The sequence below is a fragment of the Silene latifolia genome, chromosome 11 (assembly GCF_048544455.1).
Source record: "Silene latifolia isolate original U9 population chromosome 11, ASM4854445v1, whole genome shotgun sequence".
Classification (NCBI taxonomy): domain Eukaryota; kingdom Viridiplantae; phylum Streptophyta; class Magnoliopsida; order Caryophyllales; family Caryophyllaceae; genus Silene; species Silene latifolia.
In genome coordinates, this window is record NC_133536.1 from 200,905,529 (window position 1) to 200,922,984 (window position 17,456).

Below are 17,456 nucleotides of genomic sequence, written 5' to 3' on the forward strand. Positions count from 1 at the left end.
ACAATGAATTTCAAGAAGAAGATTAAGTGTGAAATCCATATCTTATACTTAATTGTTACATCAAATGAGGAAATAAGCTTATATAGTGTTCTAAAGGGCAACAAGTTCATGTATCAAAACAAAAGAATTAATGAATAACGCAAATAAATTGTTATGTGCTAAATTTATGAATCATATGTTTGAATAAAATTCAGTCGCTAAATTTATCAATGGTAAAACAGTATAACCGATTGTTTCACTGAAGTATTGTAGGTCAGTACTTTAAACACTTGCATAAAGAACCACGATTTTAATAGACGTTACTCACATATGAAAAAAAACGTGTATTCTAAAAAAATAATGGAAAATTGATTTTAGAATTTAGCTCCAAATAAGGCCATTTGTAGTTAACTATAGTGTAAAAGCATGTTCAAATGTCACTCTAGTATAGAGCTAAACTAAAGTGAAATAAGAGTTAATTTGTGAAAATTAACTTAAACTAAAGTAAATGAAGTTGAACTGAACAGAACTGAATTAAACTAAAATAACTGAAATTAAGTTCAAAAAAAGAAGGCCTTACTTCTATTGGATTCGATCCTATATTACAAGACAGTATTATAGAGGAGTTTTTTTTTTTTTTGTTGAAATGTGAGTATGATATATATTAAGAGACAAAACGATGATTACAAACGTTTTAAGTTGCCCGCAGGCACACCTGCCTAAGCAGACTAAACTAAATACAAAAAAAAGGATAATCCTTGTCAATCAGCAACTATAATACCCCATCTATGGAGCCAACACTGTTCTGTCCTACTGATGATCACCTTCTCCCCATTGCCATTCCTTCCAAGCTTGTTTCTGACCCTTCTCTTCTCCTCTTCTTTAATGACTGCAGCTAATAGTCTAATACAGCCGGCCTGACCAGTACAGCATTAACCCGAGCATTATTTCTTTGAGACCAGATATGATAGTAGCAAGCTGTCCAGATGAGTAGATGACCCTGCTTCTTCGGAGTAGTGCGTGCATTATATGTTGCTCCCACTACAATACTGACCTTAATCTTAAAATCACACCATTCTTCAACAGTCAACAGAACCTGGATGCTATATGAACAATTAAAAAATAAATGGTCCTGTGTTTCAGGGTCAATGTCACATATACAACATCTATTATCAGGGTAGCATCCAAATTCAAACAACCTGGCTTTAACATTCCATCCCTGATTAAAATCCAAGTTATCATGGAATGTTTAGAGTAGTTCCATATGTTCCATACTATCTGAGTCCAATCTTTTGCAGGCTGAGAAGTATTATAGAGGAGTTGCTCTTTAGAAAGAATGGTATTTTAATGGGCCAAGCCCAATAATTTTTTACTTTGAAATTTGTGACGGTTATCCCTTCGGTCCAATATGAGGAATCCCATATTCTGCCTTTTGATCGGTTGGGTCATTGGGTACTTGCCTACTTGGGTTGCACCTTGCACGTCTTGCACTCCGTATTTCGTATTTTCGTAATTCCGTTTTTCGTATTTCGTATTTCGTATTTCGTATTAAGCTTATCAATCAAGCAATATCAATCAGTATTATATATTAATTCCAAAAATCAAAGGATTTCAATGTAAATATTATATAGTTTTGGTTAAAAGTATAATATAAACATACCTTGATGAAGAATATTTATGCAAACTATATTTTAAATTAAAGTAACTAAATTTAGAAAACATAATAATATAGTGATTTTCCTTAAAATTAACATGCCCCACTTATGGAATTAATTAGTATCATCATAGAATTATAAATTAAGTTAAATGTAGTAAAAGTAATAGTAGCAGCAACGAGATTAATAAAATTAACGGTATTAATGTGAGAGTAGTGACAATTATAATAATGACAGTGGGAGTAGTGAATGTAACAATGAATGTAGTGAAAGTAACCGTGGTAACAATGAGAAAGAGTATGAACAATTAAATAACCAATCGACTCAAGAAAATATTTTATTTATTTAAATATAGGCCGGATAAAATTAACGGGAATAATGAATTTAACGAAAAAAATAGAGGAATTAGTAAAAGAAACAATAGTAACCAAACCACGGAAGTAGTGAACGTAATGATATTAACAAAAAATGTCGTGAAAGTAATCAATATCAATACTATATATTAAATCCAGAAACCAAGGGACTTCAATGTAATTAAAGAAAGTTATACAAATTAATTATACTATATAGTTTTAAATCACTAGCACCGTGTGATGGACCCGATTAAGGGATCTCAATGCAAATATTATATAGTTTGGGTTAAAATTAAATTATATAAAAGCTTGGTAGTTTCCCTAAACATTTATAATAGACTAAAACATGGTCAATTTCCTTAAAATAAAATAATTAATTAAGATGGTCAATTTCCTTAAAATAAAATAATTAATTAAGATGGTCATTTTCAAGGAGATTAAAAGAAAGAAGATATTTGGTAATTTTCCTAAATATTTATAGAAGACTAGAAGATGGTCAATTTTCTTAAAATAAAATAATTAATTAGTATAAACATCCATCACTTATGGTATTAATTATTATCATCATAAAATTATATATTAAATTTAAAATATATGCAATTTTATTAAATTTTATAGTTTATTAGATGTATAGAGATGTTAATTATTTAACATACAAAAATATAATATAAGTATGAATAAATCATTCAAATTAGATTCCATAATATACAATATTGCATAATTCTTTTGATTTGATTTAATGCATATATGTAATATATTTCTATAAATATATAATCCTCTTAAAATTGCATGCCTAAGTATTAAAAGTAATTTCGTCAGTAAAGAAAACAATTGTGGTAACATTCGATATAGTTATGTGATAGTAATCACTCATTTGAATAGTAAAAGTAACAATATTATCAGTGAGATTAGTGAAAGTGGTAGAAACAACAACGAGAGTAGTGAAATAATCAATATTAATGCGCCAATAGTGAAAGTAACAATAATTACGGCGGGAGTAGCGAAATTATCAATATTAATGCGGTAGTAGTGACACTAACAATAATTACGGCGGGAGTAGTGAAAGTAACAATGATTACGGGCAAGTAATGAAATGTTATTACTATTGTTTCATTATTAAGAGTAGAATATTAATAGCGGGAGTAGTGAATTTGTCTCAAAATTTATTTCATCGTAATTTTAGGATATGTCATAGAAAAATATATTAATTATAAATTTATGAGTTATGCAACTTTAAGTAATTTTATTTAATGAAAAAAAAATTTAATGGTAAGTAGAGGTAGCCCGAGCGAAGCCGGGCACCAATACTAGTAATATTAATAGCGGGGTAGTGAACGTGTCTCATAATTTGAAAATAAATTTTACATTTCATTATAATTACAAGATATGTTATAGAAAAATATATTACTAATAGTAAACGTGTGAGTTAGACAACTCCAACATAGTTTATTTCATTGAAAATAAAATTTAACGGTAAATAGAGGTAGCCCGGGCGAAGCCGGGGATCAAACCTAGTTATATATATATTTCAGAAACCAAGGGACTTCAATGTAATTAAATAAATATATACAACTTAATTATACTATATGAAGTAGTTTTTAATCAATAGCACTGTGTGATGGACCCGACCAAGGGACTTCAATGTAAATATTATAGAATTTTGGTTGAAGTATAAATTTAGAAAATATCAAAATATGGTAATTTTCCTTAAAATAAACATGTCCCACTTATGTTATTAATTAGTATTATCATATAATTATACAATTATTTAACATACACAAATATAATATAAGTAGGTTATATTTTGGAAACTATTAAAAGCTAAATAAATCAAGTTAGATTTCCAAAAGATATAATATTCTATAATTATTTCTTTGATTTAATGCATATATGTAATATATTTATATAAAGGGTTTTTTTGTCAGAAACTACCTTTTATTTAAGGTCATTTGTGAACAACTACCTTTTATTTTATTTTTGGCTTTCAACTACCTTTCATTTCTTCATTTTGTGAAAGACTACCAAAAATCCACTTCCAGTGAAAAAAAAAAGTCAACTTTCCGGCGTTACTTATCATTTCATGTTGAATCTAACTCTTTAATTCATAACCCAAATAATCGATGATAAAGATTGATTAAACCCGACATTAATCGCCTCAATTTGTCTATCTCTTACCCGAATCAAAGTCCTAATCACCGAAACAAAATCATCATTGATATTAATCTTAACATTGTAAATAATTCTTCAACAACAATGATCTATTATGGCCTTGTTGGCAAAATTAACTCCTAGTGTTAACTATTTGAAAATAATCATGGATTTACTCTTAGGATCACTTATGTACTACTATCTCATTAGCTTTCGTATACCCATCATCTTACCATGAAGAGAGAAAGAAAGTACTTTAATATGACTTAGATGGACAGTGCGTAGGTTGATGAATCTTGAGTAGTCTATAAGGTTGTTGAAATGTAAGGGCGAAGGTATAAGTGGTAGTAAAGGTGACGACGGAGATGGAGATGGAGATTGAGATGGTCGATGTGTTGATATTGCTTTGAACAAACCTTTGATAAGGTGTTGGGCATCGAGAGGAGCTTTTTCGGATTTTGTTGGGTGAACAAAGGGAGAAATATGGGTTATGTGTGTGAAAAAAGAGAGAAAAGAGCAAGTCAACGCCGAAAAATTGACTTTTTTTTCGCCGGAAGTGGATTTTTGGTAGTCTTTCGCAAAATGAAGAAATGAAAGGTAGTTAAAAGCCAAAAATAAAATGAAAGGTAGTTGTTCACAAATGACTCTAAATAAAAGGTAGTTTCTGACAAAAAACCCTTATATAAATATATAACCTCTTAAAATTATATGACTAAGTAGTAAAAATAATTATGTTAGTAGTGAAAATAATTGTACTAACATTGGATATAAATAAATACTATATATTAAATCCAGAAACCAAGGGCCTTCAATGTAATTAAAAAAAGTTATACAAATTAATTATACTATATAGTTTTAAATCATTACCACCATCTGATGGACCCGATTAAGGGATCTCAATGCAAATATTATATAGTTTGGGTTAAAATTAAATTATATAGAAGCTTGGTAATTTTCCTAAACATTTGTAAGAGACTAAAACATGGTCAATTTCCTTAAAATAAAATAATTAATTAAGATGGTCAATTTCCTTAAAATAAAATAATTAATTAAGATGGCCAATTTCAAGGAGACTAAAAGAAAGAAGATGCTTGGTAATTTTTCTAAATATTTATAGAAGGCTAGAAGATGGTCAATTTCCTTAAAATAAAATAATTAATTAGTATAAACATGCACACTTATGGTATTAATTATTATCATCATAAAATTATATATTAAATTTAAAATCTATGTAATTTTATTAAACTTTAAAGTTTATTAGATGTATAGAGATATTAATTATTTAACATACAAAAATTTAATATAAGTAGGTTATAAATAATTCAAGTTAGATTTCATAATATATAATATTGCATAATTCTTTTGATTTGATTTAATGCATATATGTAATATATTTATATAAATATATAATCCTCTTAAAATTGTATGTCTAAGTAATAAAAGTAATTTCGTCAGTAAAGAAAAGAATTGAATTGTAGTAACATTGGATATAGTCATGGGTTATTTGATAGCAATAATCCATCATATGTCCACTCTTCTCATATTAATCCATTCTCGTGTTTAACTGAAAATAACCCCATCTTTGACGTCATTTAACTTATAATAGACCAATAGACCGAATACCTAGACAACCGGTTACCCTTCCTGTCAACTCCCTTCATTTTATTCATAAAAACAACACACTAATTTTATTTCCCCAAACTCACTCCAACTCCACCACTATACACTCCTACCACCGACTACAACACCCACCACCCAAAACAACCCCCATCACCGACAACACCAACCGTACACTTCCTCTACCCGACAACACTGATGCTTTACTCCCTCCTTTCTCTCCTTCCTCTCTCCTTTTTGTTTTTCTTCCAAAGTCTGCCCAGAAATCCCAAATCAATTGTAATTGACCCCAAATTAAAAATAAAGATAAAACTCAAAAATCCCAAATACTCCCTCTTATTCCGAATAAACGTCCCATTTGAACAATGGCACGAAAATTAAGGAATGAAGTTAAAATAATGAAAAGTATTGTATAGGGGTAAGAATATAGGAGTTAAATAATGAAAAGTATTGAATATGATGGTTTATGGGTGGTTGAAGTGGTAAATAAAGAAAAGAACCAAGGGTGGGAAAGTAAAAAAACATGTCCAAATATGACAAATGAGACAGTTATGTGAATAGACAGAAATGGCAAATAAGACAGTTATTCGGAATAAGAGGGAGTATGTAACTTGCCCTAAACTAATTTCAATATTAATCAAAACACAAAAATCAATCAAACATTATACTCCCAAATTGAACAAAAAAACCCAGAAAATCTACTATTTTCGAGATCATGTATTGGTGTTGATCATGTATTGGTTTGTGATCAATATTGAGTAGTAAATTAGGGTTTCTGTAAAGAGAATAATACTGAATTGGGGAACGCGGTACGGTGATTGAGAAGAAAGAGGATGGACCGGGACGATGGTTTGGTCGGAGGATTGTGATGGTTTGGTTTGGCGAGGGAAGACGATGAGGAAGGTAAGTGATGGGTGGTGATTATGGGTTGGTGATTTTGAGTTTGACAGAGAAAAGAGAGTAATAGGGTGGGGTTAATAATAATTGAGTAGAAATAGTTGATGAGATGATTTTTTTTTTTTGACAGTAGGTGATCAGATGATGATACAAGAAAAATGAAGAATTAGGAATAAAAGAGAAAGAAAATATAAAAACCAATAAAAAAAAAAGAAAAACAATAATGACCGGTTGAGAAACCTGTTATAAGAGGTAAATAATGGTCCGAGTCTACTATAAGTTAAATGACGTCAAAGATGAGATTATTCTCAGTTAAACACGAGGATAGATTAATATGAGAAGAGAGGGCATAGGATGGATTATTCTTATGAAATAACCCTATAGTTATATGATAGTAATCACTCATTTGAATAGTAAAAGTAACAATATTATCAGCGAGATTAGTGAAAGTGGTAGAAACAACAACGGGAGTAGTGAAATAATCAATATTAATGCGACAATCGTGAAAGTAACAATAATTACGACGGGAGTAGTGAAATTATCAATATTAATGCGGCAGTAGTGAAAGTAACAATAATTACTGCGGGAGTAGTGAAAGTAACAATGATTACGGGCAAGTAGTGAAATGTTATTACTATTGTTTCATTAATAAGAGTAAAATATTAATAAGGGGAGTAGTGAATTTTTCTCAAAATTTATTTCATCATAATTTTATGATATGTCATAGAAAAATATATTAATGATAAATTTATGGGTTATGCAACTTTAAGTAATTTTTTATGAAAAAAAAAATTAATGTTAAGTAGAGGTAGCCCGGGCGAAGCCGGGCACCAATACTAGTAATAATATGTTGTTTCAACCTGTAATTCACCATTTCAACTAATTCACCATTTCGAGCTAATTCATTCCGCTACGTGTTTTAGCAAATTGCATGCTCGAAAGGGCATACCTTCCTTTGCTTTTCTATGTTGTGCGGAGTTGAGCATCTTCTATTCGCTAGGATAAAGCTTTTCCTCTGCAAGAGCCTCACTCATTTGAATAGTCAAAGTAACTATATTAGCAAGAGGAGTAGTGAAAGTAATAGAAGTAACAACGGGAGTAGTGAAATTATCAATATTTATGCGGCAGTAGTGAAAGTAACAATAATTACGACCGAAGTAGTGAAAGTAACCGTAGTAATAACGAATGTAATAAAAGTAACAATACTAACAACAAAAGAAAGCATATATGAACAACCTAACTAATCGATTTAAGTAAAATATTAATAGCGGGATTATTTGTCTCATAATTTATTTCATCGTAATTTTAAGAATATGACAGAGAAAAATATACTCCCTCCAATCCTCTATTTTCATCTCTATTTCCTAAAACGAATTATTCAGGTTTTCTTTCCCTTTTTATTTTTGGTAACTTTTACTCCTATATTTTATTCATCACTCTCTTCTATCACCAAACCCCACCCAACTTTTTTACTCCTATTTTATTCCTTCCTTTAATGTTTGTGGCCCACAATTCAATATTTAACTCCTAATATTATTCATTCATCTCTTCTATAACCAAACTCCACCCAACTCTTTATCAATATAATACTCCCTCGCTTAATCCTTGTGCCCAAACCAAAAGGGAAGAAAATAAAGGATTAGAGGGAGTATTAAAGATAAATTTATGAGTTATGCAAGTTTAAAGTAGTTTTATTTAATTGAAAATAAATTTTAATGGTAAATAGAGCTACGAGTGTAGCTGGGCACCAATACTAATCCTAGCTTATTTCATGAAGCCAAGTGACTTTTTTTCTTCTTTAACTAAGTGAAACTTAAATCTAAATATCATCCGGAGTACTTGATAGTTAAAAAAGATATAGTTTTCAGCTAATCTCGGTCTAAGACTATTTAGATCGAATACTTCAGATTCGGTCAACTTTTAATTTTGAATTTTAATTCATCTAACTTTTATCTGTCTAGTCCGACATTGGACATGATCACCTCTAAATAAAGTATCAAACTATACCATTTCATTTTCTCGCTGTTTTTGTATTACATGATTTTATCCCTTTTAAACACAATAAACTTAAAACTAGCTTTACTTTTACAACAATAAACTTAACACTTCCGTACAACAATCTCGGACTCCCGTAAAAGTAAAAATAATACTCCGTATATAAAACCGTGTGAGATTTGACCCGCAATGAGGGTAGTTTTGCGACAAATTAAAACAATTGACTTATCCACTTTAATATGTTAATTGGTGTTGTCCATCAAATGATGATTCTTACTTAAAGTCAGTAACGAACTCACCAAACTGTAACTTATTAGTGTGTGTTAATTTTGTTGCTAAGTTTTTGGTCACCTATCTTAGTCTATATATGTCCTTGTTTGAGCCATCTCTTCAACGATTTGTTTGTTACTTCCACATGCATTGCAACATACATAGGTTTGTTGTCAACCATTTTATTAGCTAGCCATTCATCATTCTTGTTTAAACAATTTATCAAGCAACTAATTATTTTTCCCTTGTGCCTCACGATTTATCCTACTTGTATGTGTACTTGTGTTAAATTTCACATTTTTGTACCTATGCTAGCTATTGTTTCCTCGACGGTGATTGATTGTGATGCAAGTTTAAAAAAAAATACTAACTCAAAAGTTTATTTTACGGTAGAATTTAATTGGACACATTAATAGAGCCAGAGTTGTCACAATGTGGAGAAACTTTACAAACGTACTTCGTATAAAATTTACGAGATAAACGAAGTATATAACAAATGTAAAATAGCGATTGTGCAAAAAAAAAAAATTGTGGGATCTTAAAATTTCACGATCTACACTCTATATGTAGCTACGCCAACTGGTTGAACATGGGGGTTGAAGCAGCATATATTCAACTTGATTATTTTTTCTTAACTAAAACAGAATAGTGTTCCTTTTTGTGACTAAGTAAAATACTACTCCGTATCTAAACCAATATTTTATAGAATATACCCAAGAGACAATAATCAAACTGCCAATACTTGGATAAATTAGTAGAGCTAGGGTTTGATGTTTAGGGGATTAAAATTTGATTGACAACTTTTATGGAATATTTTTCCGGCAACGGATCTTAGCTTACTAATCATTTGATTATGTCATGACCCGACTCCAATCTCCAAATGATGCTCTGATAAATTTTAGTTTAAGACTGAAAAGGAACATGTTGAACTTTAGCTAAACATATATAGCGATTCACATGACCATAAGTTAAACAAGTGCAGAGTACTCCCTTTATTTTAATCGTTTGTTTGATTTTAATTAAAATATTCCTTAGAAAGAAAGAAAAATAAATAAATAAATAATTGAGACAAAAAATGTAATAACCTAAATCTCAACAAAAAATTAAACTAACATCTCAACCAGGCTAATATAGCTTATCTCCTAGAAAAGCATTCACGGATACTATACTTGTTAATAAGCAATTGTCAATGTTATTATTAGGGCTATAAATAATCTATTACGGACTATTAGGGTTATAATTAAATGATCTGAACTGACTCGTCGAGCTATTGGAATAGGCCCGGTCAAAGCTTTGATCATGCTCGATCGGTCAAACCAAGCTCAAGCCAATCCTGAACTCAAAATTCCAAGCCATGCCCAAGCTCATCCGAGCATGAGCTAATTAAGAACGATCTCGTAGAATAATAAAAGGTACGGTGGTCGAATTCATTTATTTCTTTATAAAATTAATATGTGTTCATTTCGTGTCGTTCTTATCTAAGAATAAATTAAAAATTAAAGTGCTCATTCATGAAAAATAAGATAGATTATTCAAATCTTTCAACCAATGTGACTATAGATTTAATTCATTATAATCCAACCAATGATGCAAGTTGTTTGAAAAAGGTTACAAAGATCGTCCACTATTATAAAATGAAGGACTGGCCACCTAATTACAAAGAAATATGCTATTTGTGACTATTAATTACAATGATGATTTGTTAACTGAATTCTTGTTAAGAAATTTGTTACTGTCTGCCAATCAAAGCTCTAATTAGTTGATTCTACAAATATTATGCTTCTTTAGGTACCTATATTATTAGGTATATCTTAATTAAATTATTGTATGATAAAATATGACTTGTTCTACGTATTTTCTTCCTAGGTAGATTTGGTCCACATCTAGTTCAACGTATTTTTCTAACATAAGATTTATCATAATCTTGTTTAAGATATACGTTGACCTATTTTTATTTCATTAAGACGCGATTAAGTAATTAACTACTTTCCTTGACTATTTGATTCATGAGATTGTATGTCAATATGTATTTCTACAAGCTATAGTCATACGAATCAATTTGATCATCTATATAATCTTTTCGGGGGTCACAATATTGGTCGTCCATAGGATGTAAGGGCAAAAGCTATCGAATACTTATAATTAAAGGCTAGCCCTAAAAAAGAGTCTTTATATAAGTCATTACTTTCTCCATTCCGTTTAAATGTATAAGATTTTCAAATAAACACTCGTTAATTGACAGCTCATTCTACACTCTATAATAGAAAACTATCAAATGTTCGAGTTGAAGTTAACACTCTTATATCCTATATAAACTTTGGTTCATACTCTATTAGTTAAGATTTTAATTACGTGTCCAAATGTTTTGTCACGAATACAAATCCGACTTCATTAAGTCACTAATAATTTTGTCAAAATTCAATACTATGTCATAATAAGTATGATTTGATGGGACCTTGTGCTGATGTTGGTCACCTGCTCTATAGCGATGGAGCAACATATATGACATGTTTAGAAGGCGTATAATCTTAAAACAGCATATCAAAAAGGCAGAATTTTGACAAATGCATATGGACTTGTATGATTCAAAGTTTAGATGCTCTAAAAATGTCAAATTAGGAAAAGGACGAGTAAAAGAACAAAGTTCTTGTTGCTTAACAAAATATACAAGTGCATTCGACCTCTCTTAAAATAGATATATTCCTTTTAAGCTTATAACGGGTTAAACAATAAACACTACCCTGTTTTGACAATAAAACAAGTTTTTCTTGCTAATTTTATCTTTTGTCTCATTTATCCTTTCCGCCATTTTAAATTTAAAACGGATACATCCATCTTAAATAATAGGAGTAATTTGTGCGCATACATGCATGCATGGATCAACGTAATTAATAGTATAACGTTGTTCAACTATCTAGAAACTTTGGTACAAAGCTACCTAATTACTCCCAATTCAAAAAAGCTATTCACAAAGTTTAACACGGCTTACACTTGTTTTACAAAGTTTTTTGGTTTCGGGGAACTTGACATAAAAGGTAGCAACATACACATTTATACCATATGATCCCGAATACAAATCACTGCATTAATCGGGATTCCCGATTAATGTAGTTAGGTGTTAGCGTAGGAGGTTACGAGTAGTGTATGCTAATTACTAGAATAGGCCTAGCTAGATAAAAAAAAAACATGTACAATAATCATACTTGACACATTTGAATTAATTCAGTAAGTGAATTATTCATCTGATGTACTACCTCCAATTCTATAGTTTCTGAGTATTATAATAAAGTTTTTGAGTTTTGTTTCAAAGTTTCTGAGTTTTACTATGAAGTTTTTGAGTTTATTCACTTAAACATTAAGTTCTAAGAAATTACAATAAAACTCAAAAACAATACATATAAGTTTGTTAAATTTGACTTTTGACGAAAAAAAAATTAAAATCTAACTTATAAACTTTAATATGCTCAAAAAAGTACACATATGCTCAAAAACAAATAAAGTTTGAGGCAATAAGCTCAAAAAAAATACATATATGCTCAAAAAACAAAAAAAGTTGAAGGTAGTACATCCGATGTATATTCCTTTTTCTCGAATTAAAACTCACTAAGTTGATTGCGTACTATTTTTATTTTTAATTCCTGGTTTCGTTGACTTGGTGTACGATGACCTAGTATATCGGGTATACTCATTAATTTCTCAACAAAATGGCTTTGTTTTTTCGATGCTCAATCTTGTCTCACAAAATAAAATAAAGGGAGTGCTTTTGAGTTACTTAAAATTAAAACTATTGCATTATTTTTTAAAAATAAATAGATTTGAACATATATATTCATATGAATGTATTTGTAAACAACCAAAAGTTGTATCACATATAAATCATATACGGAGTAATTCTCATGTCTTGCATATATTGCAAAAGCTAATTAAACTTCATATTTACAAAATATTATTAACTGTGAATTTGTTATACAACTGCCTTAGCTTGGGTCAATAAGTAATCAAATTCATGCGATATATATTAAGCCAAGACCCTCCAAAATCGCCATATATTTATTAGCTACTCCATTCATCTTGGTTATTTATTTACGTAGTATTTTTTGAAAAAAGGAGGACAATAAAAATGGAATGAACAGAGTATTTTAGTATTTGTAGAGTTGAAGTGATTATTACATTTGCCATGACAGCATCTTATAATGCCGGCTTAGTCCGTACATAGATAATTCAAGTCGCTTTATTTGCAAAGACATTGGTTAAGAAAAAAAGGAGTTAAGAAAACTTCACATAAATTGTCAAAGGAAGAAAGTTCCATCCAAACTCATAACTTACTTAAGCAGGCAAAACATGGATCATTTGACTAACTTAGCCCATCTATGTTAATGTTATGTTAATTTTACAGCTGGCAAAAAAAAAAATGTTAATGTTATGTTATGCATGAATAGACAAAATTCTAGTCCGTTCTTATTATGTTGCATGCACAATTATATTTAAAATGTGATGTAGTGATACCGAGTTGAGTACCACCAGTTAACAAATAACGAAAACTCATCTTAATAAAATTATTACGGTTAATATTTTGAATATATTCAAAATAAAAGGTCAAATTGTGATTATATAAATCTCTCTACCAGCTACCGTAAAATATGAAAAATTACCCTCATAATCGATTAGACCACACCCTACACAAGCTAATGTTTTTATTTACCCGTTGACGCTTTATAGGAATCAATTTGGATCCTCTCCCATTCCTAATCTCTTCATTTCATCTCCAACGGTTCAGATTTTATTCCAAGACGGTCTAACATCAACTCTTTGATGAGATGAAGATAAAATAACAAATTAGTATTATTGTATTAGAGAAAATGAACCGAAATGAAGAGAAAAAGTAATAAAGAGGATCCATGCCCGATAAGAATGCTATGCTACCACATGAGAAGGTAAAATAAAAGAGAAAATAATAAGAAAAAAAAAATTAAAAGAAAGAGTTAGGAGGAAACTTGTAAATCAAGAATTGCTAAAATTCAACTTTGTATTTCCATCCATGGTCATTTTCTCCTCTTGGAAGGCCAGTGGGTGCAACAACTTATATGATTACAAACTTCAAATAAACATAATAATATTAGCTAAGCATAAACCTCATCACAACAAGCTAAGCTCTCATCATGAGTAAAATTTTCCCTATAACCTAATTTACCAACCTCAAAACCACCCTCTTCTCTTTGTATATTCCTTTCCTATAAAAACTCTTCTTATTTCACCCATTCTCTCACGCTTCTTCATCTTCTCAGCCTACATTACCTCATTCCAAAAACATCGAAGCGAACACAATAACGAACCCTACCTTAGTAAAAGATATGAGTTCCTACTCGTTAGTAGCGCTTGTGCTATTGTTTTCTTCGGCGTTATTGTGCTTCGCTACTCCTAAGACTCATTACCATGATTTTGTTGTAAGTTGGTTACTAGCTAATATGTTACAGTACCAGTATATTGCAATATACCGTAATATCCTCTGACATGGTTTACGTAAATTGTGTAGGTTCAAGAAAGACCAGTGAAGAGGCTGTGCAATACAGTGAATGCTATAACAGTAAATGGTCAATTGCCTGGACCAACTTTGATAGTTAGAGAAGGAGATGGCCTTGTTGTCCATGTCGTTAATCGAGCTAAATACAACGTCACAATTCACTGGTAATTACGCTAAATATGCATGCATAATAAAATATCGCTTTTGAACAATGGATAACATCATGTGATACTGAATTTCAGTACAGTCATACTTACATATATATACGATACTTTTATTTATTTTGAGAACGCTACTTGTTTGTAGGCATGGGGTGCGACAAATGAGGACAGGGTGGGCCGATGGACCCGAGTTTGTGACCCAGTGCCCTATCCGACCTGGGGAGAGCTACACATACCGGTTTACAATCCAAGGACAAGAAGGAACTCTTTGGTGGCATGCACATAGCTCATGGCTGAGGGCCACCGTCTATGGTGCTCTCATTATCCGCCCTAGGAAAGGCACTCCGTTTCCCTTCCCTAGGCCTAACCGCGAAACACCCATTATTCTCGGTATCCCATCTTTCAAATTTTGTTATACAATGATTTAAATGTCAACCTCGTTACAAAACACAAATTGTTATGTAAAACAGTGCATGAGCTAATCCTTATTTTGTTCATGATGATAATATAGGAGAATGGTGGAACCGAGACCCAATACAGGTGGTAAGGCAAGCTACAAGGACGGGTGCAGCACCAAACGTCTCGGACGCCTACACTATCAACGGTCAACCCGGAGACCTCTACAAGTGCTCTAGCCAAGGTTCGTTTCACAATCGTATTTTATTTCCGACTTTAAACAAATAAACAATATGGATTACTAAATTAAAAAATTGACTATTGCTCTGTTTTAATCCCCTGTTTTTTTATTAAACTAATCACATATTTTATTTATTTTAAATATTTTGTAGATACAACAATAGTACCAATGGACGTTGGAGAAACACACCTACTAAGAGTAATTAACGCAGCATTAAACCAAGAACTCTTCTTCTCAGTAGCCCATCACATGTTCACCGTAGTCGGAGCCGACGCCTCGTACCTAAAACCCTTCCGTACAAACGTCATCATGTTAGGCCCCGGTCAAACAACTGACGTCATTATTTCTGGCAACCAAGCCCCAGGCCGATACTACATCGTCGCAAAACCGTACCAAAGCGCTCAAAACGCTGCGTTCGACAACACGACTGCAACCGCTATTTTGTCGTACACGTCAGCACCATGCCCCAGCAAAGGGGCCCCTCTCCCTACCCCGGCTTTCCCTCCAATGCCAGCATTCAACGACACGAATGCGGTTACTTCTTTCACAAGTAAACTCCGTTACCCTAGGCAGGCACCGGTCCCGGCTTACGTGGACGAGGATTTACATTTTACCGTCGGGTTAGGTCTTTTTAACTGCCCTCGCGGTTTTAGTAAATCACAATGTCAAGGTCCAAACGGAACCCGGTTCGCTGCGAGTATGAATAATGTCTCCTTCGTTTTACCATCAAATTGGTCATTATTACAAGCACACAAGTACGGGATTCCCGGGGTATTCACGACCGATTTTCCAGCTGGACCGCCTCTTAAATTCGATTACACCGGGAATGTGAGCCGGTCTTTATGGCAGCCTACCTCCGGGACCCGGTTGTACCGGCTCAAGTACGCGTCGAGGGTGCAGATTGTTATTCAAGGGACTAGTATTGTTACTGGAGAAAATCATCCTATGCATCTTCATGGTTATGATTTTTTTATTGTCGCTGAGGGATTTGGTAACTTTAATCCTAAACGTGATACTAAAAAGTTTAACCTTGTTGATCCTCCTATGAGAAATACTGTCCCAATTCCTGTTAATGGTTGGGCCGTCATCCGGTTCGTTGCTGATAATCCAGGTACGTAATTCTCTTATTAGATGATCTCACAATATACACTTTTAAAAATATTAGATGATCTCACAATATACACTTTTAAAAATATGGGATTCCTAAAACTGTATATACAATGCAGATGTCAGCTAATTTAGTTGATAAAGCCATGAGATATGATAATTATGATCTGAGTTCGAACCCGGCCAACATCAAAATCGCTAATTTTCCACCAAATATAATATTTTTTTTTTTCAATTGACTTGTTTTTACACATAAAAAACTATTCCTTACAATATACTTCGTATTTGCAACTTAAATAGTGGAGTACATAACTATATATAATATTATGTCATTATGATATGGTTTTAACAAAATTGCGGTATTCAGTACCACTCAGTGACGTCTTATCATTGTCCTCGTATTAATTTGTGTGATGTGTAAACAGGAGTATGGCTGATGCATTGTCACTTGGATGTGCACATAACATGGGGACTAGCAATGGCATTCCTAGTAGAAGATGGAGTTGGAGAATATGAGACATTACAAGCACCACCAGAGGATCTACCAATATGTTAATCAAAGACCATTTTTAATATATTTGATGAAAATAATTGCTGAAAAAGTACAAAGACGGGGGAATTTTTTATCAAGTGAATAGAAAAAGAAGTCAATTTCATTATTCAAGGGTTGTCTTATTTTTTTTTTTTGGGGTCATTTTGGGTTTTTTTGTTTTTTTGTTAAGTGTACAAGTCAGCTGGGAGGATTTAGATGGATGTTACATTGTGGTTTGCAAAAATCACAAAGGGATCATCCAAACTAGAACTTATTAGCCTGAATGTTATGATGATTTGTCACATTTTTTAGTTGTACTTTGTAATATTTTTGATTCAGTAATGGACAATATAGAAATTTTGGAAATATTTCTTTTTTTGTTAATGTAAGTGGTGCTTTTTTTTTTTTTGTGCTGACTAGGAGTATTCCCTACCGACAGTTGGGGCAATCTCTTTCGGGATACTGAAGGCAATTTAATGAATCAAATTCCTGACCACTTGTTTAAGAGATGAAAGCTCTTAACACTCACACTAACCAACTTTGATGGTAGGGGGTGCTTTTTATATAATAATATATTTAGAGTT

General features: G+C 31.7%; 1 protein-coding gene across 1 annotated transcript; it reads left to right on the forward strand.

Moving 5' to 3' along the window:
• The first annotated feature begins 14,160 nt into the window (after positions 1-14,160).
• On the forward strand, positions 14,161-17,212 carry LOC141615313 (laccase-12-like). The gene is made up of 6 exons (XM_074433719.1): positions 14,161-14,358; positions 14,448-14,599; positions 14,742-14,986; positions 15,108-15,236; positions 15,385-16,344; positions 16,766-17,212. Exons 1-6 carry the CDS (start codon positions 14,266-14,268, stop codon positions 16,894-16,896), a joined length of 1,710 nt encoding a protein of 569 aa, XP_074289820.1. The 5' UTR covers positions 14,161-14,265; the 3' UTR covers positions 16,897-17,212.
• The last annotated feature ends 244 nt before the right edge of the window (positions 17,213-17,456 follow it).

Bases quoted from the DNA above. Each gene is read 5' to 3' on its own strand.
- LOC141615313 (XM_074433719.1), top strand. From the start codon at position 14,266: ATGAGTTCCTACTCGTTAGTAGCGCTTGTGCTATTGTTTTCTTCGGCG. The intron at 14,359-14,447 runs GTAAGTTGGTTA...TAAATTGTGTAG, and splicing joins CTCATTACCATGATTTTGTT to GTTCAAGAAAGACCAGTGAA. The intron at 15,237-15,384 runs GTTCGTTTCACA...AATATTTTGTAG, and splicing joins CTACAAGTGCTCTAGCCAAG to ATACAACAATAGTACCAATG.